Source organism: Sarcophilus harrisii, chromosome 4 (assembly GCF_902635505.1).
Source record: "Sarcophilus harrisii chromosome 4, mSarHar1.11, whole genome shotgun sequence".
NCBI lineage: Eukaryota > Metazoa > Chordata > Mammalia > Dasyuromorphia > Dasyuridae > Sarcophilus > Sarcophilus harrisii.
The window spans coordinates 463973643-464000193 of NC_045429.1; the positions used below are offsets into that span (position 1 = coordinate 463973643).

The 26551-nt window shown below is 56.3% G+C and overlaps 1 protein-coding gene across 3 annotated transcripts; it reads left to right on the forward strand.

Annotated features, from left to right (window-relative positions):
• Positions 1-2292: 2292 nt before the first annotated feature.
• Positions 2293-11053, forward strand: POFUT2 (protein O-fucosyltransferase 2). Of its 3 annotated transcripts, none has more exons than XR_004234124.1 (10): positions 2293-2525; positions 3008-3258; positions 3937-4081; positions 4562-4672; positions 5381-5447; positions 6481-6606; positions 6872-7052; positions 7275-7398; positions 9449-9698; positions 9986-11053. XR_004234124.1 is itself a non-coding variant. In XM_031968333.1 (9 exons), exons 1-9 carry the CDS (start codon positions 2353-2355, stop codon positions 9600-9602), a joined length of 1332 nt encoding a protein of 443 aa, XP_031824193.1. In that variant the 5' UTR covers positions 2293-2352; the 3' UTR covers positions 9603-11053. The 3 variants fall into 3 exon arrangements, 1 of the variants encoding a protein (XP_031824193.1); XR_004234125.1 differs by having other exon boundaries at positions 10425-11053; XM_031968333.1 differs by having other exon boundaries at positions 9449-11053.
• The last annotated feature ends 15498 nt before the right edge of the window (positions 11054-26551 follow it).

Here is a 26551-nt window from a genome sequence, read left to right on the forward strand (position 1 = left end):
CCCCAGCCCTGGTGACTCTGGAGCCAAACCTAGACCTTTCTCCCCCCAGGACAGACCTTTGATGTCAGTTGTGTCCCCGTTCATCTTTGGGGGGCCCCTGATGTCAAATGTGACCCTTTGGGGGAGGTGCTCCTGACTCTCCCGGCCCAGGGAGTAGCACACCTGCCCAGACAACTCCCGGGAGGAGAATCTCATCCCATTTTGAACTGAAAATCTGTCTCTCGGACTCTGTATGCCCGGGAACCCTACGTGTGCCTCTGTACGTGAGTGTGCCCGGGGAAGTGTACTCTGTGTGTGTGTGTGCGTGTGTGTGCCCGGGGAAGTGTACTCTGTGTGTGTGTGTGTGTGCCCGGGAACCCTACGTGTGCCTCTGTACATGAGTGTGCCCGGGGAAGTGTACTCTGTGTGTGTGTGTGCGTGTGTGTGCCCGGGGAAGTGTACTCTGTGTGTGCATGTGTGTGCCCGGGAACCCTACGTGTGCCTCTGTGTGTGTGTGTGTGCCCGGGGCCGTGCACTCTGTGTGTGTGTGCATGTGTGTGCCCGGGAACCCTACGTGTGCCTCTGTACGTGAGTGTGCCTGGGGAACTGTACTCTGTGTGTGTGCGTGCGTGTGTGTGCCTGGGAACCCTCCGTGAGTGTGCCCGGGGAAGTGTACTCTGTGTGTGCGTGTGTGTGGCCGGGAACCCTACGTGTGCCTCTGTACATGAGTGTGCCCGGGGAAGTGTACTCTGTGTGTGTGTGTGTGTGTGTGCCCGGGAACCCTACGTGTGCCTCTGTACGTGAGTGTGCCCGGGGAAGTGTACTCTGTGTGTGTGTGTGTGTGCCCGGGAACCCTACGTGTGCCTCTGTGGTGTGCCCGGGGAGGTTCTTGGTGTGTGTGTGTGTGTGCCGGGGAACCCTCTTGCCTCTTCGTTGGGTGTGCCTGGGGAAGTGTTCTCTTGTGTGGGGTGCGTGTGTGTGTGTGCCTGGGACCCTCCCGTGGGTGTTGGGGAGGTCTCTGTGTGTGTGTGTGTGGCCCGGGGAACCCTCGTGTGCCTCTGCATGGGTTGCCCGGGGAAATGCTCTGTGTGTGTGGGTGTGTGTGCCGGGGGTGCTCTGTGTGTGTGTTGTGGGGGAACCCTTGGTGTGTTTTTTTCCCATGGGTGTGCCCCGGGGGAGGTGTGCTCTGTGTGTGTGTGGTGTGTGTGCCGGGGGGGTGTCTCTGTGTGTGTGTGTGTGTGGCCGGGGACCCTCATGTGCCTCTGTCATGGTGTGCCAGGGGAGTGTCTCTGTGTGTGTGTGTGTGCCGGGGACCCTCAGTGTGCCTCTTGCATTGGTGTGCCGGGGGGTGCCTTCTGTGTGCGTGTGTGTGTGTCCGGGGAACCCTCGTGGGTGTGCCGGGGAGTGTACTCTGTGTGTGTGTGTGTGTGGGGACCCTCATTGTGCCTCTGTGCATGGTGTGCTGGGGAAGTGTGCTCTCTGTGTGTGTGTGTGGGTGTGTGTGGGGCCCCCCGGGGAAGTGTCTCTGTGTGTGCTGTGTGTGCCCGGGGACCCCCCTTACGGTGTGCCCTTGGGTGCGTGGTGTGCCCGGGGAAGTGTCTCTGTGTGTTGTGTGTCGTTGTGGCGGTGTGCCCATGGTCCTCGGTGGTTGGGGGGGGTTCCCTAACTGCGCGTCCGGGCTCTCTGGAGCTTCCGGCGGGGCAGCCGTCCTGTGGGGTCTCCCGGGCACAGTGGGTGGGACGCTGGGGAGGGACCAAAGCAGATCGTGCCCTCTCCGGGGAGCTTGGCCGGAGGGGTGGGGGAAGGGGCCGCGGAGGGGGGGGGCCGCGGAGGGGGGGGGGAAGGGCCGCGGAGGTGGGGGGAAGGGCCGCGGAGGTGAGGGGGAAGGGCCGCGGAGGTGAGGGGGAAGGGCCGCGGAGGGGGGGGGAAGGGCCGCGGAGGGGGGGGGAAGGGCCGCGGAGCCCTTTCCCCGGGACTGCCTCAGTGTCTCCCTCTGTAGAATGTGTTCTTTAAAGTGTGTGGCCGTGGGAAAGAGGGACTTAGCCTGGAGACCCCGGGGCCTTGAAACTGGGGCGGAGGCTCCCAGTCCGCGCTTTGCTTCCCGTCTCGGGTTCCTGGAGTCAGAGAGCGGACCGGGAGGAGGCCCGCCAAGGGGAGACGAAGCACAGCCAGCTGCGGCAGCCGAGCACGCGCAGCCCCGGCGGCCCAGGCCCCGCCCCCGGCCCGCCCCCGGCCTGGCCTCTGCGCATGCGTAGGCGAGGCAGGCAGGGGTACGCCGGAAATGCTTGTCTGGGAGCTTCTCGGGAGCGGGTGTGCGCCGGAAGTACGTGTGCATGTGTCGGAAGTGCGCGTGCGCGGCGCGGCCCTGTGGACATGGCGGCCCAGTCGCCTCGGATCCGGGTTCGACCCGGCCCCCGGGGGCTGCTGCTGCCGCTGCTCCTCTCGGCGGCTGCCTGGCCTCTGGGCTGGGCCCAGGGAGACGAGTTCCGGCCCGGCCAGTGGGGGGCGGCGGCGGAGGGCGCGGCGGGCGCGGCGCGGGGGCGCAGGTGAGCGCAGCCTCTGGCCCCTGGGGGCGGGGCCAGGCTCAAACCGCCTCGGAGGTGCGGAGGGAGTGGCCTTGGGGGGCGGGGCAGAAAGTGATAGGGAGTGGCCCCTTTACTCCTGGGCTCTCTTTTACCGAGAGGGACACTGAGGCCGGAGCATGCGCAGTGACTTTCCCAGAATCTGGGATGGGCCGAAATCGCTGCCTGAATCCAGCCCCGGCGCCCCGCCCCCAGCGGGTCTTTGGGGCTCCCGCCCCCTGGGAGCCCCTTTTCAGGGAGGAGTGCCTGGTGTCCCCGGCTCAAGAGTCAGGAGCTCCGAGTTGGAATCGTTCCCCAGACACTTGCCAGCCGGGGACTCCGTCCTCGCCTTCCGAACCCTGGAGATGGGGGTGTGACCGGCGCTGCTGTAGGAGATGAGGGAGGGAGCCCGGGCCCCCCCGCGCCCCCTTCCCCCCCACGCCCACGCCCCCTCCGTCTCTCCCCAGGTATCTCCTGTACGACGTGAATCCCCCCGAAGGCTTCAACCTGCGCCGCGATGTCTACATCCGCGTGGCGTCCCTGGTGAAGACCCTGCTGCGCTCGGAGGAGTGGGTGCTGGTGCTGCCCCCCTGGGGCCGCCTCTACCACTGGCAGAGCCCGGACATCCACCAGGTGCGCATCCCGTGGGCCGAGTTCTTTGACCTCCCGAGCCTGGCCAGGAACATCCCGGTGATCGAGTACGAGCAGTTCATGGCAGGTGCGGATCCCCCTCCCCCCGCGCTCTGGCTGCCCCAGCAGGTCTCCCAGCCCTGGCCCTCGGCCCAGTGGGCCCCCGGGTCCTCCAGCCCCTCCGGAAAGTGGGATCCGAGGAGCCCCAGAATTGGAGTCAGGCGTCACACCAGGGGCCAGCAGCTCGCTCCCACCCAGCCTGGAGAGGGGTGTGGGGGAGGCCTGGGGGACGGGGGCCTGGGGGACACGGGCCTGGGGGACGGGGGCCTAGGGGGACACGGGCCTGGGGGACGGGGGCCCGGGGGACACGGGCCTGGGGGGACACGGGCCTGGGGGACACGGGCCTGGGGGACACGGGCCTGGGGGACACGGGCCTGGGGGACGGGGGCCTGGGGGACACGGGCCTGGGGGGACACGGGCCTGGGGGGACACGGGCCTGGGGGCACACGGGCCTGGGGGCACACGGGCCTGGGGGACGGGGGCCCGGGACACCTGGGCATAGCCACGGCAGGTAGCCTTGCACCACCTTCAGTATCTGATTTGAAGTCTGGGATCTCTGGGTGATGGCGGAAGGCCCCCCCAGTTCTAGGCGCGCTCTTCAGCGAAGCCCCCGTCAGAGAATTAGGCCACCTGCAGGGGGCGGGCTCTTTGGGAAGTGCTGCCAGGCGTGAACTCACCTCCCCTCCCGAACGTGCTTCCCTTTCAGAGTCGGGCGGCCCCTTTATCGAGCAGGTGTACGTGCTTCAGAGCTACGCGGAAGGCTGGAAGGAGGGCACCTGGGAGGAGAAGATCGACCAGAGGCCGTGCATCGATCAGCTCCTGTACTCCCGGGACAAGCACGAGTATTACCGGTGGGTGGCGCGGCGCGGTCCCGGCGCCTTCTTGGGGCCGTAGGGGGGGGGGTGGTTTCTGTCTTCCAGCCCCAGCTTGGGCCGTTTCCTACTTCAAAAACTGGGGGGGTTGGGGGTTTGGCGCGATTCGGCTGATGCCGTGTTCTCTGTGGCTCTCCATCCCCCTCCTCCTTTATTGCTGACGCTCGGTACCTGTAGATTCGAGCTTCTCGCCAAGACCAAACGCCAGTGGTGGCATCTCACTCCAGCGCTCTTAATTTTCACTGATCTGAGTCTTTCACAAAGGCCCCGTGAAGCCCCGGGACGTCACTGGTTCCACCCTGGGGAGCTGCCCCGTGGGGCCAGAACAAAGCCCCCTCTCCCCAGGAGGAGCCCGGCCCTCCGGATCCAGCCCCGAGCCAGGCCGAGCAGGAAGGTGTCGGCCGTGTCCTTCCCGCCCAGACCGAGTCCCGGCCATCCCGTCTTCTCTTTTCCCCACAGAGGCTGGTTCTGGGGCTACGAAGAAACCAGAGGTCTGAGCGTCTCTTGTCTCTCAGTGCAAGGCTCCGCTTCCATCGTCGCCCCCGTGCTCCTGAAGAACACGTCTGCCCGGTGAGCGGCCCGAATCAGCCGGCCCTAACGGCTGCCATGGGGGGCCCCGTCCTAGGCGCCGGATGGGGGAGGCCGGGGAAGGAGGCGATTGGCCCTCCACGGAGCGGCCCCCTGCCTGGCTGGGGCCACGGGAGGGCCACCAGAGGCCTCGTGGGGCAGGCGGGAGACCCGAGCTGCTCTGGGTCCTAAGGAATCTGCAAATCTCCATGTGGCGAGCTCGTGGATCGTGACCTCGAGGGCAGGCACCCTTTGGCCTCCTCAGCACGTGGGGACTTAACGGATGTAGCCCTTCCTCCGTGTTCGCTCTCAGAACTGTTTAGTTCTCCTGATTTAGACATGACGTGCTTGGAGAAGGGATGTCAGAGCGGGCTAGGTCACTGTGACCGTGACGGCAGGTTCAGCAATAGAAGCCCCTCCCCGGGGCCGGAGACGGTGCGAGTTTGGACCAAATAGTCCCTGAGGAGGCTGAGGTTGTCCCTCCTTCCCTTGGGAGCAGAGCAGAATGTTTCTGGGGTGGGTTCTGCCGTCCCAGGGCTCTCTGATTTCCCCTGGACGAGGTGGAAGAGCTGCCGGAGCCATGTTCAGGGACGTGGGCGCGGGAGGCTTCGGGGGTTCCTGAAGAAACAGGTATGGGTGTGACTATTTTGCAGATGGAGAAAATGTCCTCTCTCTATGTCTCTGTCTCTGCCTCTTGTCATTTTAAACCAGATCGGTGATGCTGGACAGAGCCGAAAATCTCCTTCACGACCACTACGGAGGGAAAGAATATTGGGACGTGAGTATCTCCTTTCTCACGTGATTGGGGCTCATCGACTGGCTGTCTGTCACTGGCGCCAGCTCTTTCGATCTTTGCCATTTTGGCCTGGCAGTGACTTGATCACCAACCCCAGGCTGGCAAAACAAGAGGCAGAATTAACTCTTCCTGCAGAAAGTGTCACAGGATAAATCCTGCCGGCCTTTGGAGCAAAGGGAAGTGGAGCAGCCCTTCCCTGGGGCCACCCCGTGGCCCTGGCTAGGATCAGGAGCTGTAGTAGAGTCCTCTGTTTGCAAATGAGGAAGCCGAGGCAGGCAGTGACAGGATTCATTTGCCCAGTTCATGCAGTAGAGTCGGGCTCTCTGCAGCTTAATATTCGGGTCCTAGGATTTTCTCTGGAAAGAGACGGCTCTGGCTTGGCTGTCCCCGTCCGTCCTGAGCTGCACCACCCAGGGTGGCTCCCTCTCTCTAGAAAGTCTGTCGGCCGTCGGAGGGTCGGCAGGAGCTCCCTCCCTGTCCCGCACAGCCCAGTTTCCACCCGAGGGAGCTGGGGGGAGGGGAGCAGGCTGAAGGGCATGGAGACTCCCCGTGGTGAGGCTGGACACAGCCACCAGCAGAGTCCGGCCGTGGCTAGGATCGTGCCTGCCGCGCTTCATGCTCAGACGGGCTCGTTCTGTTTTCAGGCCGGTCTCTGGTACCAGCTGGTGCTCTTGGGTGCCAGCTTGGGAGGGCTGCTGGCTTAAAGGAGGCCATGGCTGGGGTCCCGTGGCAGCTCCCCAGCAGGGGGGCCTCTAGTCCCCGGGAGGCAGAGGCCCAGCTCGAGCTCTCTTAGGGTGTGGGTGGCTTTTCTTCTTTGATTCTTGGGAGGGTACTTTGTGCTTTGGTGACTCGGGCGGAGAAATGACGTTTTCCCTGCCCTCCCTTATTTGTAAGACTTAAATCATCGACGTCTGGGGTGCTGGTGAGCTTGCCATGGCCACATGGGAGGTCATCCAGGCGTCCGCCCACGCTCGAGCCGTGGGAGTTCTCTGCTCACCATGCTCCCCTTTGGCAGACCCGCCGGAGCATGGTGTTTGCCAAACACCTCCGTGTGGTGGGGGACGACTTCAGGAGCAAGTACTTGAACTCCACCGACGCCGCGGACAAGACAATTTACCACGAAGACTGGACCAAGATGAAGGTCATTTGTGACGTGGTTTTCTCCTTCCCCGGAGGGCCCTTCCACACGAACCCAAACCCAGGCCCGGCCTAGGAGTTCCCTTTGTGCCTCCCCTGTCAGATGGCCCCCTCCCCAGGCCAGCATCAGTGTGGGGGGCCCAGTCCCTGTCCTGCCCACCTGGTCGGGGTCTCGGGGCCCTTCGAATGTAGCCGAGCTTGTGCCCAAAGAAAGGCTCTGAAACGGCACCGTTGTGTTCTGGTTACAGCACGTGCTTGTTCTCTGCTAGGTTAAGCTGGGCACCTCCCTGGGCGGTCCCTACCTCGCCGTCCACCTCAGAAGAAAGGATTTTGTCTGGGGTCACAGAGAAGATGTGCCCAGTCTACAAGGAGCCGTCAAGACCATCCGGAGCCTCATGGAGACCCACAAGCTGGACAGAGTTTTTGTAGCGACGGATGCCGTCCGGAAGGGTGCGTTCTGCAGGGTTTTCCCCACCAAAGGCTCTGGTTCTCCCCAACTTCTCCCCGTGCAAGGCGGGCTGCCATAGTTGCTCCCCCAAGCTGAGTCCCACAAAGCAGGCTGGCTCATGGCCCGAGCCCTGTCCTGGGTGCCTGGTTTGGATTGGCCAAAGCCTCCAGCCTGTCCCACAATGGGCCTCGTCCTGACATCGCGCTCCCGGGGTCTCCTTTCAGAATGCGAGGAGCTCAAGAAGCTGCTTCCGGAGATGGTGAGGTTTGAGCCCACCTGGGAGGAGCTGGAGCTCTACAAAGATGGTGGCATCGCCATCATTGACCAGTGGATCTGTGCTCACGCCCGGTAAGTCCTCTCGGGGCCTCGGATGCCCCTCCTGTGGGTGTGCTTTGGTCTCCCCACTGCTTAAGATGAGGTATCGCTGAGGTATTGCTGAGGGGGCCACTCTAGCCCAGGGTCAGACCTTGTCCCCTCAAATCTTCCAGCTGGCTGTGGGGAGGGACCACCAGAGCCGATGTTCTCCAAGGCAGCATTCTGAAAGGGGACGCCCTTGGATGTTCAGAGGGGGCAGCCAGGAGAGGCCTCCTGAGGGCAGAGACACTGGTGCCAGCATTGAATGTGGATGGAATATATGGCAGGTGGAGGGAGTTGGGAACTAAGGCGAGAGCAGAAGGGACGGGCCTGACCACCAGGTGCCTCCTGGGCAGCCCCCGCTGGTTTGGTGGTGTGCTCCCTGCCCAGAGAAATCTGGGCCCGGGAGTTCTGGAGGCAGGAGGTCACTCCAGTGCCAGCGGATTGGAATTTTGTCACTTTGGAGCCTGGCGCTACCGAGGCCGTTTATGTGCCCTTAGCCCAGGGCCTGGCACAGTTAGCACTTAAGCAGCGTGTGCTGACCAGCTGCCTGCCAGCCAGCGTCAAGAGTGGGCTCTGAGAGGTGCTGAGACCCTGGGCTTCCACGTCTTTGCCAAGGGAGGGGAGGGGAAAAGAGAGATCCTGCAGGAGTCTGTTCAACAGGTTTGGGGATTGTGTAGGATTCATGAGAGCAGAAAAGGACCTTGGAGATTTTTGGAAAGTGGGGCACAGAGAACTCAGTGACTTGGCCTGGGATCACAGAGATGGGGTCTAAAGCAGAATGAGGAGCCAAGTCTGGATAGTCTTCACTGGTCTTGGGGGAGGATGGAGGGGGAATGTGAGCAGTTTCTGCCCCTTTCCTTCCTCATCCCTGATCTTTGAGCTCTCTTTTATCTCCCAGATGCCTGCGGGGCTGCCCTATCCTCCTTGACAGGACCTACAGCTCCAGCCCTGGCACCACACTCCCAAGCCCATAGAGTCTTTTCCTTTACTGCCCCCTTTGAGGTTCCCAGCAATTCCTTAATCACTGACCCCCAAGGTCCTTGGTCCGCCCGCCTGCACGTTTTGTACCTTGAACTGGCCCCTTTCCCCCCTGTTCCCTTGAGCCTCTTCAGGTCCTCATTTATCAGCTCATCCTCCGTCTCTCCCTGTCCAGCGGGTCCCAGGAGCGTTAGGTGACTCACCTGACTCGGGTGCTCCTTGTGGGCCATTTGCTGAAGCAGCCTACCCGGGTGCACGGAGCCCGGGTTTTGGAGCCGAGAAGGCTTTGATTCGAATCCTGAGCGAGGCCCTTCTCAGCTCTCAGGCTCAGCCTCTCTGTCCGTTATTATATAGCATTGGTCTCTCAGGGCTGTGGGTGAGGGTCAGACAGAGAGCCTGTCCCCGGGCAGCCAACCCGGCGCATCTGCCCCCAGCCCCTCCTCCTGACTTCTGTTTTTTTTTGTTGTGTTTTTTTTTGGGGGGTGAACTGAGAGATTTGAGGGACAGGAAGGAGCAGAACAGCTCCACAGTTAGAAGCCTGGGCGTCATCCCTTAGTGAGGGATGCTAGAAGGCCCTCAGAAACAAGGGGGATTTCTCTCATTTCCATCTGTTGTGCTTCCTCAGTGTTTCCCCTCTCTCTTCCTTGCTTCTCCCCCTTTTGCTCTGATTCTCAGTTTGTAACTTCTCCATTCCTCCTTCAGAGCTGTCACTTCCCAAGGCACGGAGCTGGCCCGACCCTGGGAGGGCCTCCCTCCCCTTTGGGAATGTGGGCCTTTGAGGCCAGGAGGCAGACTCGGCGCTCTAGCTCGCAGCTCTAGGCTGTCCTAGTGGGCAGGCCATATTCCCCTCCTCCTTCCCTTGGGTGCCCCACCATACCTCCCCAGCCCCCTGGTACTGGTGATCATAAGAGAGTTTAGAAGACAGGACTTAGTGATTGTTGAATGTATCACAGGGAGTGAGGGCCCCAGTGACCTTGAGTTACGGTGTGAGAATCAGCCAGAGGGGGGGGGGGGAGGGGGCCCATCATGGGGCACTCACGGAGCTGCTCCCGTCTCTCCGCAGAGTCTTTATCGGCACCTCCGTGTCCACGTTCTCTTTTCGGATTCACGAGGAAAGAGAGATCCTAGGCCTGGACCCCAAAACGACCTACAACAGATTTTGTGGGGACCAAGAACAGCAATGCGAGCAGCCGACCCACTGGAAAATCGCCTACTGAGGCAGCGCCATTGTCATGGTTACGCGCCACACCCGGGTCCAGGAGCATCGCTTCTCCATCACGGCACCTCCTGCCTGTGTCGTGGACGTGTGTTAGGTCAGCTGATGGCGCGGAGGGGCCCAGGAGGCCTGGGGTGGGCGACTAAGTGGCCGCAGGGAGGGCAGACATCCAGGAGAGGAGCCGCAGGACTAGCCTTGGTCCTGTCCTGCTGGTCACCTCTGGACTCCCCCCTCTTGGCCTCTGTCTAGAGGGATTGATTTTCAGGGTCCCATTTAAGGCCCGGTCAGCACATTTCAGTGATAAGAAGCCTGGTGTCGGGGGACATGCTCCCTAGGACTTTGGGAAGGGATTTCACAAGCATTTGTCCTGTTTTACAATCACAGGTTGATCCTGGGTAAGGGGAGCAATGTGGAAGGAGCGGAAAGGCCCGGCCGGGGCCCCCTAGTGACCAAAGAACTGTTTGTTCCCCTTTCTGCTCTGCAGTATTAAGCCCTTAAGTAAGGGCGCGGGAGCACCCCTGTTGGATTCTATGAGGGTGGACAAAGGTTCCACCCACCAGGGCCTCCCCCCAGCAGCCCCAGGAGGACAAGGGCAGCCTCTGAGCTTTGGGGGTGCTTCTCTGAGACCAGAGAAGCCATTCTCTGAACCCCAATGTCTTCCCGAAGAACTGGTGTTGCTCCCTCCCTCCCAAATCCAGCCTCCAGAGGGGCAGTTCTGGAGCGGTCCGAGGCCACCTGAGTTGTCCCTTAGCCACCATAGATGGGGGAGCGAGGAGGGGGTGGAGCCAGGCCAGAGCCAGAATTCTTTTTTTTTATTTTTTAGCTGACCTCTAGACCTTGGTCCCATGGCCCATAATCCTCCTAAGTAGACTATTCTTCGGCGGCTTCAAGAGACCGGCCATAGAACAGCTGTGGGTGGATTCACTGGATTTCTTGGCTCTTAAAACTATTTTCTAGTGATTCCCAAGCCTGCCCCATTAGGACTAGTCCTACCAAAGACTCTTGGGCTCCGTTCTGAGCTGGAGGCCCATGGGTCACGGCTGTGACGTCCAATTGGCTCCCACAAAGACCTGCCCGTCAGACAGACGCTGTTGGGGTCCCTCCCCATGGAGAGGTCTGGGCGCCGGCTCCTCGCTGGGCCCCCATGAGCCCCTAGGGCCGGGCAGTGTCAGCCATGCCGGCTCCCCCTTGCCCAGCCCACCTTTAGGACCCTCCCCCCCGGACTCTGACAGAAGCTGGTGCTCGCCTCTACCCGGGTGTGGAGAGCATCGGGACTTTGTTCTCCACGTGAAAACCGAGTATTACCACGAACAAAAGGAAGTTTCCCAGAAACGCGGGGCCACGGACGGCGCCTTTTTCTACGGTCGGTCTTTTGTTCGTGTAAGAACTATGCAGAAGCCGTGGAGTTCAACTGTGTGCCTCATTTCTAAGGAAAATAAAGCGCTTTCTGTATCCGGCGAGTCGCTTTCTTCCCTGCCCTGGGCGGGGGGCAAATGCATAGGTGGGGGGCTGACTGATGGGGGCGGCGCTTCAGCCTGAGGCTGCCAGGGTTCAGGGTCTCTGTGCCAGGCACTTCACAGGTAGCTCACCACACGAGGCAGGTACCGCTGGCTCCATTTTACAGGTCAGCAAACCGAGGGAGAGGCGGTGACCTGCTCAGCCGCCGACTCCCCCAGGCCCCACTCGGGCTCTGAGCCTGAGGCCGTCAGAGCCTCTGATCTCTTTGCGGGATATTTCCCGTTTCTCCCCTTCCCATCTTTGTGGAGGGTGGAACTCAGACTTAATAGTAGACAAGCTTGGGTTCGCCCACGTCCTCGGCGCCCCCTTTTGCCAAGTCTGGCCATTGGCACAGCCCTGGGTGAGAGGGGGAAGGGAAAGGAAGGGGGGGAGCCAAGAGGGTTGTACCAGAAGGCAGGAGCGCCCCGCCCCAGGAGCACTTGGGCAAGGGGTGGCCGCCACCGCCGGGTTTCTACAGTTTAAAATCCCATGGCTCTCGACTCAGACTAAGGGCCAGGTCCTAGGAGTTGGGGGCAGAAGGAGGCCCCAATCATTCACTCGGCTGCCCACCACCAGGCTTTCCCCCAGTACCCACGTCCCTCCCCACAAAAACCAAACCCACGCGGCACCTCCATCTAAGGGGCCTGGCACGTGTCAGTGCCAGCTTCGGGTGGCGAAGAGTCCAAGGGATCTAGAGACCGGCCCACACTGGCCTTGCCAGACGCATCCCCGGCCTCCCCCATCTGGCCCAGCTGGGTGGAAGACCTTCCCCAACTCTCCCTGTGGGCCGGCGGGCTGCTACCTCCGGTTCCTGGGGCTCCTGGCTGTCAGCAGCCCAGAGGCTGATACAAGCAGGGGTCCTGCCAGCTGTCTGTGGCCAATTAAGGATCAGACAGATTCTGAGGCTCCCAGACCCCTCTGGAGGCCTCTAGCCCCCCCCCCCCCCCCACCAGACCCAGGATCCATTTTACCATTGGTCCCTTGAAGACTTGGGTCTGCCCTGGTGGTTGGAAGCCCTCAATCTGCCCAGCGGCCAAGTGGATCCCAAGGGGCCCCCGGAAAGGTGAGGTGCTCCTGGGGTTCCGGCCCCCGGGCCTCTGCACCCGGCTCAGTGTCCCTGGAGGGCCACCAGTCTCCCCCCGCTGGGGGGGCCCCCGAGCTGCCCCCGGCCCGGGCTCTGCTCAGTAGCACCCTTGTTTCTGAAGCAGCGGCTCCGCCGCCTGCCTGGGGCTGTCCCGCAGCCTGAGCCCCAAGCTGGGCCCTCAGCACCTGGCACCGGGGCCCTGGCACTGCCCCAGCAGGACTGGGCGGGACCGCGATGGCCCCACGGGTCCCTCAGGGCGGGCAGAGCCTCAGGATGGGGGGGGTCTGAGTGAGCCAAGGGGACAGGGCTGAGAGCAGAGGGGAGCAAGGAGGGAAACGCTGCTCCAGGGCGACTTCCAGCTGGGCTCTGGCTCCTGAGCACTCCCCTCCCCCATCTCCTCCTCCCCCTGCCCCCCCCCCATACCTGATGGTTTCTGTCATTGGCTGCCTCTTCTGACATTAAACAAGCAAAAACAAAAACAAAAAAACCCTTGAATTCTGGAGAAAGAAAGGAAGGCAGGAAGAAAGAAGAAGAAAGAAAAAGAAAGAAGGAAGGAAGGAGGAAAAGGAGGGAGGAAGGAGGGAGAGAGGGGAGGAAGAAGGGGGGGAGGAAGAAGGGGGGAGGGAGGGAGGGAGGGGAGAGGGAGGGAGGAAGGAGGGAGGGAGGAAGGAGGGAGGGAGGGAGGAATGGAAGAGAGAAAAAGGGTTTTTGCTGATGAGACATCTGGAGGGCTGGAGCTTTGTTTTGACTGTGGGGGTGCAGATGAGGCTCAGCATCCTCCCTTTTTCAGGAACTGAGGCTTGAAGGGGAAGGGCCCCCAGGAAGCAGCGGCAGAGCCAGGACCCAAGCCTAGGATGGCCTGGAGGCAGTTTCCCAAGCAAGCCCCGCCCCCTCCCACGGAACACAAACTCCCGGGGCCTGTTTCCCATTCCCGGACGGCTCACGGCCAGGGCGCACAGTAGGTCCTCAGGACATGGCCAAGGACTGAGCCGCCTTTCGGGTCTCCCTCCCCTGCCCCCAGCACCTTAGGGGCCGTTTTCTTCAGGCTCAGCGTCCTCCTGAGGGGAGCAGGGGGAGCACCTCCCCCCCTTTTTTACTTCCCGGGCCCCAGAATGGATGGGGGGGGGGGGAGCCCCCGGGGCTGCTCGGCCCCCAAGGCCCCGCCACTGGCCACGTGGTTCCTCCCTTCGCGATGCCCTCGGGTCTGCTCGCCATGGGGGGGGCGGGGGGGAGAATTCGGGAGGCCCCAAAGGGAGGCTTTAGGGGAGCTGGAGCGCCCCCTCCCGGGGTGGGGGCTGAGCCCGGGGCTTGCCTCGGGGCCCTCCCCGATCTCTGCCCTGGCTGGTGGGGGCGCCTCCGAGCTGCCCCCGGGGGGGGGGGGGGCCTTCCCGGCCCTCCCCGCTCCTCCCGCGCTCCGTGCCCCGGCCTCTGCCCCGCAGCTCCCGCCCGCCCCGGCAGATGGCAGCAGCGCGCTCCCCGCCGGCCTCCCCGTTTGCAGATGGAGGTGGCTCACCTGCAGCTTCTGCAGCTGCAAGGGACGGACCAAAACCCCCGGGCACGGCAGGGGGCCCGGCTCTGAGCATGGGTGTGGGCACAGATGTAGGCACGGCTGTGAGCACACGACAGTGGGCATGGGTGTGGGCACGGGAGTGGGCACGGCAGCGGGCACGGTGTGGGCCCGGCTCTGAGCCTGGCACGGGCCAGTCCCGGCGCTCCTGGCTCGCGGTCGCCCACACCGAGATCCCTGCGCTCGGCGCAAGGGCCCCCGCTCGTTACCGGGCAAAGCCCGGGTGCTTGGGACGCGCCCTCGGGACGTTCCGTCCCCGTCTCCGCTGCTCACCGGTGGGGGCGCCCCGGCTCCCGCGTCTCCTGCCCTCGGGTGCGGCCTGGGAGGCCAAAGCCCTCGGGGACCGCCTCAATCCGGCCCCGGCGAGGCGCGGGGTCCCTGGGCCAGGGGCAGGGCCGCGTCCTCCCCCGCTGCTCAGACGCGCCGTGGGCCGGGAGGGCGGGGCCGGGAGGGCGGGACTCGGAGGGCGGGGCCACCTCCCTGACGTGCAGTGCGAAGGGCGTGGCCGGGAGCGCGGGGCCGGGAGGGCGGGGCCGGCTCCCTGACATGCGGTGCGGAGCACGTGACCCAGCTTGTGGAGTACGTGCCCGGCTCCCTGACGTGCAGTGCGAAGGGCGTGGCCAGGAGCAGGGCGGGACTCAGAGGGCGGGGCCGCCTCCCTGACGTGCGGTGCGAAGGGCGTGGCCGGGAGCGCGGGGCCGGGAGGGCGGGGCCACCTCCCTGACGTGCGGTGCGAAGGGCGTGGCCAGGAGCAGGGGGCCGGGAGCGCGGGGCCGTCCCCCGAAGCCCCGCGGCCCTGGGACCTCACTTCTGGACCCTAACAGAGCCTGGGCGTGGCCTCGGTCCCAAAGAGCCGCTTGCTGTGGGGGGAGGGGACCAGCCTTCCTCCAAATACGGGCCCGGTCAGTTGGGAAAGGTCCGTCTGTCTCCGCCACCCCATCAGTGAGGGTCCGTGAGCCGCGGCTGGCACAGAGGAACCCCAGGAGTGTGAGCCTGAAGGCTCCCGGTCACGCGAGACCCACCTGCCTCCTCCCAGACGGATTCCCCAGCTGGAAATGCCCCAGCAGCCAGGGCTCCCGCCCTCTCTGGCTTCCTGCCTCACCGGCCGCTTCCCCAGTGCGGAGACCCTAACTCGACCACTGGGCAGCGGCCCTTCCGGACCGAGCCCCTCCGGATCGGGCAGCGGCCCCGGGGCCTTCTGGCCACGCTCTGGCCCCGGGGAGCTACATTTGCAACACGTCCAACAATGCCCTGCCTTCTTGGCCGGCTCCACCTTCAGAAAGGTCGTTTCCTGCTGAGAATCTTAACGTCTTGACTTCAGAGCCCATCTGGGATTTCAGAAGGCCTGACTTGAGGCAGGTAACCTTCCCTAATGCTGAAGGTGAAAAAAAGAAGCGATCTGTTGTCAATTGATTCTAACTAGTGACTCTTAATTGTGTTGGAGCTCTGAAGATGAAGCCTCGAGTTAAATGACAGGGTCCCAGCCTGCTCCTTGTCGGGCTTTTCTGAAGGATAACCGAGTGATGATGTAATCAGGACCAGCAAGTGCAGAAGCTAAGCCTGGACTGGGGCTTGGGATTCTGGATTTCCCCAATTCTCAAACTCCACAGAGTAGGACTTGGACAGGCGGTTCCGGAACCGCTCCCCCCTCCCCACTCCCAGCCACCAGATCCCTTTTAAGAGGTCTTGCCTAAAGCTGGCTCACTGGGGGCAGCTCCCCCCCCCCCCAACCAGTGTTTTGCTCCATTGTAGCCACCCTGGATTGGGAGGGGGAGAATCCCCCCCTTCACCTGGGTTCAACTTCGGCTTTTCCAGGCTAACCTACACAAAGTGACTTATAAATGTCGAATGAAATCCCAGATGCAAAAGGGAAGCAAGAACAGCCAATATCCTGGTCAAGGCAAAAGCCCGCGATCTCGTCATTGACCTTGAGCTGAATGGACAGCCCGCCTGTCAGTGAGAGATGGTCTCGGAGGCTATCAAGGTTATGCTATTAACTTTGGGCCGTGCATCAAAGCCGCAGCTGCCAGACATGGGCAGAGCAGGGGAATGAGTCAGGACAGAGTCTCCCCTTTAGCACGAAATCTGAAGATGTACATAGGTTCTGACCGCCCCATTGGCTGAGCAACTTGATGGTCCACTAGGCTTCCAATGGCCCTAAACAAGACTGCAGGCTCCCCAGGAAGGAGCAGCTGCAGGAAGCAGGAGAGGAGCGGCAGCTGGCTCCCCCTGCCCGGCAAATTATTAGCTCCTTTGACCTCCTCTGAGTTCCAAATTTGGAGTTAGAGGCCCTGCCTTCGAATCCTGCCTTTGCCACTTATTTCCTGTGTGACCTCCAGGACGTCCCTTTATATTCTCCTTCTCAGTCTCCACATTTAGAAAATCAGTCACTCTATTCTTAAATGCCTACGATGAGCTCTATGCTGAACAGAGGCAGTGTTTGAACCAGTCTCTAGTCTCCAAGAACTGCCCTTCTTTTTCATTGTGTTTAAAATGTTTTAATCAATGTATTACTCATTTTAACATTCATTTTAAAATTCTATATTTAATGTATTTTCCAAATACACACAAAGATAGTTTTCAACATTCATTTTTATAAGACTTTGTGTTCCAGAGTTGTCTCCCTCCCTCCCTTACCTCCCCCCTCCCTAAGACAGAAAGCAATCTGATATAGGGTAAATGTGTGCAATTCGTTTAAACATATTTCCCATACTTGTCCTTAACATTCATTTTTTAAAATTCTAAGTTTCAAATTCTCTCCCTTCCCCCCACCTATTCCCCACCCATTGAGAAATCAAGTACTATGGCATCAACTCTACATGTGAAATCATGCAAAACACATTTCCATATTAGCCGTGTTGCCAAAAAAAGCAAGTGAAATATAGAAAATGAAAAAAATCATCCCTCCCTCTGCACTCAGAGTCCATCTAGAGCTGATGTTCCGATGGGGGGACAGCAAGGATAGAAACAAGTTCAAGCAGGATTAACAAGAAGACAATGCAGAACAAGCTAGTTCAATGAGATGATCTCTATGTGTCCTTCCAGTTCTAGAGCTGTGATTTTTATAAATCATAGAGAACCCAGAGGAGAGCAATCAAGAAGGTGAAGGAGCATGAAAGCATGCCATGTAAAAAGAAGGATGGAGAGGAGGAGGAGGAGAAAGAAGGGATGAGGAAGAGAAATGAAAGGAGGAGGAAGAGAAAGAAGGGAGGAAGAGAGAAGAAAAGAAGAGATACAAGAAGAGAGATGGGACTGAGAGAGAAGAGAAAAAGGGGAGAAGCAGCTTTTTCTAGGCCTTAAAGATGTCCCATGGGTCTCAAAGATATGAGTGTGCCCACCTGTGCCCAGTTTCAGTCTCCTGTGTTGCTGCCACCATTCTCTTGGCCTCTCAGAGACCTCAGCAAATCTAACCCGACATGGCAAACCCTAATTGCGTGGCCTTCACTCCCCCATGGCCCATCACACAAAGAGCCCTTCTGTCACATCACGACAGGAACAGAGCAAGCTCCCCTCACTTCCCCTCAGGTTTCCCACCTCCGGGATCCTCTGCTTTAAAATATGAACATCTTTCTATGCAGCGTGACAGGATCTCGGGCAGAAAAACAGAACTCCTGTCAACTCGATTTCCCCTGGGAGCTCAGACATCCTCTTTAATCCCATGGAGGTCACCCAAGGTGGGCTATGATGACTGGGGGGAGGGGAGCCCAGCTGTGCAACCTCGAGGCCCTCATTCCCTCTCCTCCCTCAGCTTCCTCACCTGCAAAATGAGGGGCTTGGACAAGTCCAGCTCTGACCAAACCGTGTCCAAGCCAGAAAATCCTTGGAGAGAAATTTATTGAGAAATGTCCATTTCAATAATATGGTTTCTTCAATTATTCACAATATTCAATTCAATGAATTCATTATTCATAACAAGCAGTTATTAAGAGCTCCCTCTGTCCTGGCCAAAGCACATCTGGTTTCTTGAGTTTAGGGAGCACATCGATAAATTCGAAGTGTCATGGATTTGGCAGCTGGGATGGGAAAAGACCATGAGACGAAGGAACTGGGCACGTGCAGGGGAGAGAGGTGTGGGGAAGGGGCGCTTGCTTCAGGTGCTGGATGTCTACCATAAGAAAGAGAGAATAAATATGTTCTACTTGTTGAATGAATGGGAAAATACTGATTCTGCCATCAGTAAGTGTCAAATGGGAAGAGTAAGAAAAGTGAGAGTCCTTGCTCTTCAAGTGTTTACCTTCTAATTGGACAACTCAAAAATTATGGGAAGATCAGCTGTGGGTTGGCTGGGAGGGACTGGGGGACCTTAGGGCAGTTGCCCAAACCCAAGAGTTCTTAGAGCACATTGACGGGTCAGATGGAAACACCTGGGGTTGTAGGTGGTGAAGCAGTAAAGCAGATGGCAAGCCCCAGGGCTCCCCCAACTTCCTATGAAGCAGTATCTGAACAGCACTTGGCAGAGTGCCTGACATATAATAAGTGCTTAATAAATGCTTCTCTTCCCCACCCCCACATCTTACTCAAAAGATTATAATTGGTGATGACCTGATGATGCAAGTAATGGGAGCCCATCTGGATTAGGGGACAGAAGAAGGAGGAGGTACTGGCTCATCTTCACCCTGGGAATTGGGACCTGGACCTGAGGGTCAGAGCCTTGACTTTGGATTCTCTCCCATTGGGATAGGGGTGGGAGGGGTCAGACTCCAGCTGGGTCTGGGAAAGGGCAAGGGAGCACTGACAAGAAGCTTGGTGAGGAAATGACTTTCCATGGTGCCCGCTCGTGCTGGGTACTCCAGAAGTGAACCCCTCTTCACTTACTCACCCTAGAGGGAAGAAGCAAGAACAATGGGTGGGGCTTGTAAAGAGAATCTATGGGTTTTATGTACAAGAAAACTTCCTCCTGATAGGAGATGTCCGACGCAGAATGGCCGCTCCTGGCGGCCTCCCTCATTGAGGCTTTCAGACAGAGCCAGTGCCCGAGCAGGAGCACGAGAAGCAGGGCAGTCTGAGGAAGGGCTCAGGGTTGGCCCTCGGAGTCAGCCCTGGCTCCACTACCTGTGGGATAAATCAGTCACGGCCGAGGGGATTGGATGGGATGACTTCCACTCTAGACTCTCAAGCCTATGATGCGGGTTCTTGCTGAGCCACGACTTGGGCAAATGAGAGCCTCGGGGACTCAGTAGTGTTCAGTGGCTCCCCTCTTCCTCACCCAGAAATGCTTTGGGCACAGCTGTGATTCTGGTCCCTGGCACCACAATGGCTCCCATTTCTAGCATGTTTAAGGCAAATAATGCACTGTGAGGTGATGGGTATAAGTGTTCTTATTCCCATTTAACAGGTAAGGAAACTGAAGCTCATTGAGATGAAATGATTCACCCACAGGCACGCAGCTACAAGTGTCAGAGTTGGGATTGCACACAGACCTTCTGACTCTGCATTCAGGGCCTTTTCAGATAAACTGCCCCGACTTGGGAGTAATGCTGCTGTAATTATCCTCAAACCTCTGCTTCCAGGCTTAAAGTGCCCTAAAGAACATAGAAGGAGAGGTGAGCTTGCTGGGTTGGGGGCAGTGACCAGTGCCTCCCTTCCTGTCCAGGCTCTCAGCTGACACAGCCCTGGGTATAATAGAGAAGAGAATCCTCTGTCAGTGCACACTAGGACCTGGAACAGGTCTTCCCAACAGCTCTTCCCAGCCAGGGTTCCTGGGAGGATCAAAGAGGGGCCATCCCTGCAGTGCTTCGTGAAGCTTCACAAAGACTTGCTGAATCTGCCGCCGAATTACATCCAATTTTGGTTTAGTTCTTGGACTAGTCACCATGTTGCCTTATCTCGGAGAACGGCACAGGTAAGAGAAAGGGATGGCAACGCCAGGAGAGAGCAAAGGTGGCTCCGGATTCAGAAAGAAAGGGAAAGAAGTCTTTTGGTTACTGTCATTCAGTAGCCCTCCATAAAGGTGGGTTTTAAGGATGCAAACGTGGGTGAGTCTGCAGCAGGGCGAGATGTCTCAGGACAAAGTCTGGAAGGAGGCTCCAGATATTCTGGAGGGCACATATTCACAATGCAGGTGATCTTTCCCCCCAGAGACGCCTGAGAAACTCAGCTAATCACTCATTTTTTAACCTTTTGAAAGACACAAAAGAACACAAAAGCCAACCTGTCTGGAGACATTTAAAGTTTTTGTTTTTCTCCCTTTTCCCTGCCTGAAGGCTGCTAATGGGAAAGGGCAGAGATACCACTGAAAGGAGAAGGTCCCATGATGTGTCCCCCACACACACACACAGAGGGGGAGAGGGGGAGAGGGAGAGAGGGAGAGGGAGCCAGAGTCACTTGATGGTCTAATTATTCCAGTCACTTCAGAGGAGAACAGCAGGCTACATCAACAACCATGGGGTCTGACCTCGAGAAGAAACGCTTTCGTTTTTTCTCTCACTCTTCGGCAGGACTGTTTGTCCAACAGTCTCTGTAATTAAATTGGGTCATTGTTCAGGGACAGGAAAACACTTTGTCCAAAATTAACTTGCAGCATGCCGTCACCAGCCTTAAAGGAAGTCTCTGGAGAATGCGACAGAGAAGTCTTATTTTTGAAGGAAATGACCTATAAAGGCAAATATTTATTTCTTATCAATGAAAGTTTGAGTTCCAAGTAGTCCTTTTACCATGTCAGAGCATTCCTGGCATGAGTCCTCAAGCAATTTATTTGAACTGTCTGAGCCTCGGTTTCCTCATCCTTAAAATGGCATCTCTCATAACTACCTGGTCTGTAAGACTTTGCAAACCACATACTGCAGACATTTCAGCTATTATTGGCTGTCGTGGCACTCTTGCTTTCCCTGTCATTGACTTCATCTGCTGTTAAAAAATAAATAAATAAATAAATGCATTGCGGGGGGCGGGGGGCAGTGCAGCTAGATGGTTCAGTGCATAGAATACTGGCCCTGAAGTCAGGAGGACCCGAGTTCAAATCTGGTCTCAAACACTTAACACTTCTCTGTGACCCTGGACAAGTCACTTAACCCCAATTGCCTCAATTAAGCAAATGAATGAATGAATGAATGGAGGAGGGTTATTTTTCCAGAGGAGTATAAGTGTGCTTGTTGATCTCACCTCCAAGTGATCTCACCTCCATGACCTGCATTGTCTACACCTGGAATTTAGCTGCATATTTGCTCTCTTGAATTTGGATTCTTTCCAAAGAGTCTAGTGTTTTACTTACATGAACGGTCTAAGAATCAAGTCTTAGTATTTCCTAAGCGCCCTTTGGAGCTGATCATGGTGCTGAATCCAAGAGTGGGCAGGAAGTTAGAGCTCTCTCTGGGAAGGTTTCTGAATCTAAGGTTAATTCAGAACCTTTCTCTAGAGTTCCATTGATCTGGCCCTGGATCCAAGGACTGTATAGACCCTAGAGCAATGACTTATTGACCACTTGGCGGGCTGCACCCAACTTCTAGTGCACATTTCTGTTATTCTTTCACTACTTTCTTCACCTCTGCCCTGTCAGGTAGGCAGGGAAAGTATTATTAAACCCACTTTGCAGATGAGGAAACTGATGTTCATGGTGGCTGAGCGATTCTCCCTACATCATATCACTAGCAAAAAGTCTAACATGGTATTTGAAGCCGGTGTCCTGACTCCAAGGGCAAAGCTTTTCATAATACACTGCAATCTTTGGGAATGGGGAATAGAATACAAAAGAAAAAATTGGGTATGATAAAAAGACAAGGACAATCCAGAATTCATTGCTACAAGAGCCTGCTGGATGGAAGCTGTAGGAAATAGGCAAAATGTAGGTTTCTTTCTGCCTCTGAATGAGGGGTTGGGGTGAACAGTTGACAATCAATATCTGATACCCTCCAAAGCAAAAGAGCATAACTCAGGGAACGTCCACATAATTGGACAAGACTCAGGAAACTTGTCCATCCCATGTGATCTCAGCAAGTGACCTGGCTTCTCTGTGCTGCTTCCACTTTGTCCTTTGTAAAACAGGAGCCCTGGCCTATATGACTTCTGAGGCCCCTCCAAAGTCTAGCTGGGCCCCTATTATCTTCTCCTGTGCTATCTTTCTCAATTTCCCTTCTTATGAAAAAAGGTCACTGGACCAGTTAACTTCTACAATTGCTTTGTGCCCTGACAGTCTAGAATTTTAATATGACACGAAAGACGCTGTTACTGGTATGGCCTCAGTGTCAGCATTCAGGAGGAGTCACTGAAATTCATTAACCTTTTGGCTTTAGTGCTTTCATTTGAGACACCAGGCCCAAATCCCCACAATTGTCATTTATAAACACAAGAGACAAATGCTAAAGCTAGTGACAACTCACGATTATTCGGTGATGCCAGAAAAATCAAAAGCAGGGAGAAATCAGAAGTTATTAAATGGCACTGCCATAAAAATCGCAGCATTAAAAAAATTTTGAAAGCCTCAGCATGGAAGCCACTTGTGCTAAGTGAGAGGGAATACAGCATAAACAAGTTAAACATTTTGACAAGAAAGTCAAATTTGCAATTCAGGCGGATGGCTTTAGAAAAGCTAATTATGATCAAATATGGATATTTGAAAAGTGGAAGGAAATAATTTTCTACAAGTTACTAAGCCACTGGCAATCCAGAGGCTGCTTCTTAAAAGCCCAGTGAAAATATGTGCTTAGAGAGTTCTTCTGGATGGTTAACCAGTAAAGTGAAAGAGACAATTGTGCACATAACAGAGGAGGTTTGGGAATCCTGAATTATGGCAGGTCAGGAATGGAGCTAAAATTAGGTGAGACCAAAAAAAGATATGAGGAATGATTTGCAAAGGTTTCCAACACCACTAATAAAAAGTGCTTCGTAATGCTGCACATCCAAGGAAAGAACTATGGAGTCTGAATGCAGATCAAAGCATACTATTCTTGTTTCTACAACATGGCAAGTGTGGAAAACTGTTTAACATAATTGTACAAGTATAACCTATGTCAGATTGCTTGCCATTTTGGGGAGGGAGATGGGAAAGGAGGGAAGGAGAAAATGAACATCAAAATTTTATAAAAGTAAATGTTGAAAATGAATAAATAAATTTTTTTAAAAATTAAAGTGCTTTTATATATAGGGGTTCTAGATTTTAAGCTGGAAGGAACCTGAGAGCTCAAGGGATCCGATGCCTTCATAGAAACTACCACATGTCCCACAGGCAGCTCATGGCAGAGCTGGGAGACTCCGACTTCAAATTCCATGAACTTTTTTCTCCTACCACAACGCCATATTTTTCATGAAGGTGTCTTATTAACAATTAATAGACCAGGAGATGTACTCCAAAATGAAAAGGACACAAGGAAACTCGGTGATTCCACCATTCATTTTTATGGAGAAGTCTTCCTGTTGTGTGAAATAGTAGATCAAATATACACAAGCAATTCACAGACATAATTCCATATCTAAATGCTAGGAAAGGCAGCACACAGCTCAAGGGAAAGGCTGGGACTGGATTTGGGGCCAGGGCATCCTCAGGGGTGAAGAAGAAGAGAATCAGCAAAGTTTGATCATTTAGAATGACGAGTTTTGGTCCTGGCATATTTGAAATATGAGAAATACAGCTCTCCTTTTAGAGAAGTGGTGGGTTATGGCTGTATATGGCTGCATCCCTCTGCCCCCCATGGAAACTGTCCAGCCGATCCTTTGCTTTTCTAGGTTATTAGGGGTAAAGATTTCATGAAGGGAAGGGGAGTTAACCAAGAAGACAGACATGGTGATTTAGTAGATTGTAAAGTCCCTGGAGCCAGGATTTTCCTTAAACATGCAAATCAGCTAGAGCATATGTGAATATCCATAAGTGATCATTCCTCAGGAATAAAAGAGTTACATAGGAAGGAGAGTCCCTGTGACCCCAAGGGGCTAGAGCCAAGATGGGGATCAGGAAATAGTCAATTAGCCATTCAGTATCCAAAGCCATTCCTGTGATGTCCAGGCTTACATATGAAGACGTTTCCTGGGGCTGGGGGAAGGGAAGGAGGCAGGGGGGGGGGGGGGGGGGGGGGGTCCCTGGGTATAGAGAGAACTGGACAAATTTGGATGAGGTCATGGGACTGTTTCCATTTGGGCCAAGGACAAAGATTGCATTCACGATCGCTTTTGGCCCAGGAAAGGGTCAGCACCCAAGGCCAGAAAGACAGCCCTGGGGACTTCTCTCCACTGCAGGGACAGACAGAGAGCTGTGCTAGGAAGGTAAAAACGGGGAGACGGAAACCCCAACTAAGACTGGAAAGGCAAGGAACTGGGAGTCAGCTCTCGGAGCCTCGGATCGAAAGCTTGGCTGGCTGTGCAGGGGGAAAAGGTCAGCCTCAGACCTTCAGTCAATGACAGATCGTTTTCCCTCAGGAAAGAAGTTACTGACATTTCCCTAAGAAAAATGGAGAGAAGCTTCCTGCTGCCTTGTTAGCAAAAGGGAGGGCATGTAGATGAGGAAACCAGGCCTGAAGCCAACAGAGGAGAAAGGAAGCAAATCTACAGAGACCAGGACCAAGTGCATGAAGCAAAAGGATGGCAGAAGGGGCCGGGAGGACTTGCAGAAATTAGCCGGAGGAGCCCCTGAGGATGTCAGCTATGGCTGCCCCTCAGATACCCCGGCCAGATAGGAAGCCCCCCGCATCTGAAATAAAGCTCAATTAATTTTCTCTAAACCTCAGGGGTCTCATCTGTAAGATGGGGATAATAGTCACAATAGCTTAGCTCGAATTTATGTTGCCCTTTGGCATCTTTCAAATTCTTTGCAAATACTATCTCTTTGGGGATTTACAATAAGCCTGTGAGGTAGATGGCCACTCTACCCCATCTTACAGATGGGGAAACTGAGGTTGAGAGAGGTTAAATGACAGATATGAGGGAGGCATGGGGCACAGCTTTGCCAGCACAGGGATGGCAGATGGAGTCAGGCTCAGAGAACTCACCAGCTGGCCTAGAATGCCGATTATGTAATAAAAATAATATGGAATGAATCTGTAAAGAAGGTGGAAGTCACACTGTGAGGCAGCTTAGACTTCAGGCTAAGGGATTTGTATCTGAGCCTAAATGTAACGAGGAGTCAGGAAAGGGTGTGTGTGTGTGTGTGTGTGTCTAGATTGACTGAAATGGAGACAGAGATTGACAGAGACAAGACAGAGGGACAGAGAGAAACACAGAGAGAGAGTCAGAGATGTGTAAATAAAGGGCCAGATGTTTGTGGAGAAAAGAGACCAAGAGGCAGCTCTCCTTAGTTTTTACTGTGTGAAGCTCCTGGATTTTGCATCTAATCACAGACTCCCTTCCATGGGCTGGATTAGGAGTTCTGAGTCCTGGAGCCCAATCCAGGCTCTGTTCCTCCCAGCTTTGTAGCCTTAGGCAGGTCGTAACCTCTCAAATTCTGGGTCCTCCTCTTAAAAGGGGAAGTGATTTCCCCTGCATGTTGACTGCTCAGACCCTGGGACTGTTGATAAGAAAGTCAGGGTTTTGTAAGCTCTGCAGCTTGGAAGTAAGGGGAGTTGGCAGAGTTTTTCCTGCTAACAATGTTCTAGGATTGTCTTGGGGGGGGTGGGGTGGATAGAAAAGCACCGACACCATTAGCAGATTATTAACCTGAAGTTAAGGTGTCCGGTTGCTTTTCCCCATGTGAGCTGGGCCCCCCAGGAAAATGCCTCCGAGTTCAGACTATCCAGGGCAATGGGGTCAGCTCAAAACCCGATTTTGGCAGCACCACGTTGTCCGAGCCCTTTCCTCCAGCACTCAGCACCAGGGGGCCCTTGGCCCCAATGAGTAATTGTTGCTGTTGGGCTCCCGGGGCCTTGGCTGCATTTTCTTCTTCCTCCCCCCCGGCAGCAGCAGCTCTGGGCCATTTTCCCTTTGAGTGATGGAAGACAATCCCGGAGCCCAGAAATAAACGGACACATCTCGAAAAGCAAATGCAAGATTGTCTCACTACAAATGTTGCCCAAGACCTCGCCAGACAGGCCAAGAGGAGGCAGGGAAACTGACAACCAAGAGGCGGGGCCGCTGGTCCAAACCAGAGATGGCCCAAACCCACTAGACAAGTGCTGGGGCCCAATACAGGGTGCCCATGTTCTCATTCATACCCTAAAATTAAAACAAAACCTAGTGGTGCTTTTCTTTGTCCTTGTCATTGCTATTCTTCCTTCCCAATTTCTCTGACTTGAATAGAGTCCATTAGCAGGATACACACTGGACACCGGCTCACAAGCAAACAGCATCTCCCTGTGCCCTGGTCACTGCCAACGAGCTGGGCTGTGGACCAGAGGTGCCCTCAGGCCCTCCCAAACAAAGACCCGTGTCTGAGGACCCCAGCCCGACCTCTGCTTTCCGTCGGTGTGGATTCTGGCACGGGCAGTTGTGGCAGTTTGCTGAGCCAGGAAGTTGAGGGATTCAAGCCCCTTGAGGCAGACAGAGGGAAGCGGCTGTTTAATAATCCCCTTCCTCTCTGAATTAAAGGGCAGGGAGCAAAGCACTCATGGGGGCTGCTGCAGATAGTGGCCAACTTCAGATTCAGGCTTTTCTGTGTCCCAGAAGTAGCCAGTTGCTTGTGATGTCAGAGTCCTCTCAGAGAACCAGTCTTGGAGGAACCGAGTGGGGCCCTTGATAACGTTCTCTTCTCCTCTGTCATTTGGAAGGACAGCTCCCTTCACATCTAACAGTCCATGGGACTGAAGTTGGGAAGGAAAAGTGCCACTGGGGCTCCTGGGGTGACCTTACACCAGGCCACAGAGACTGCTGCCTACATAGTGTAATTTCAGAGGAGCCAGAAAGGTCCATTAAGGGCTTAGACTTCCCAATTCCCCAAAGAGAGAAA

Excerpts from the sequence above, each read along its gene's own strand:
- POFUT2 (XM_031968333.1), top strand. The coding sequence starts at position 2,353 with ATGGCGGCCCAGTCGCCTCGGATCCGGGTTCGACCCGGCCCCCGGGGG. Across the intron at positions 2,526-3,007 it reads GGCGCGGCGCGGGGGCGCAG|GTATCTCCTGTACGACGTGA; the intron begins GTGAGCGCAGCC and ends GTCTCTCCCCAG. Across the intron at positions 7,053-7,274 it reads GACGGATGCCGTCCGGAAGG|AATGCGAGGAGCTCAAGAAG; the intron begins GTGCGTTCTGCA and ends GTCTCCTTTCAG.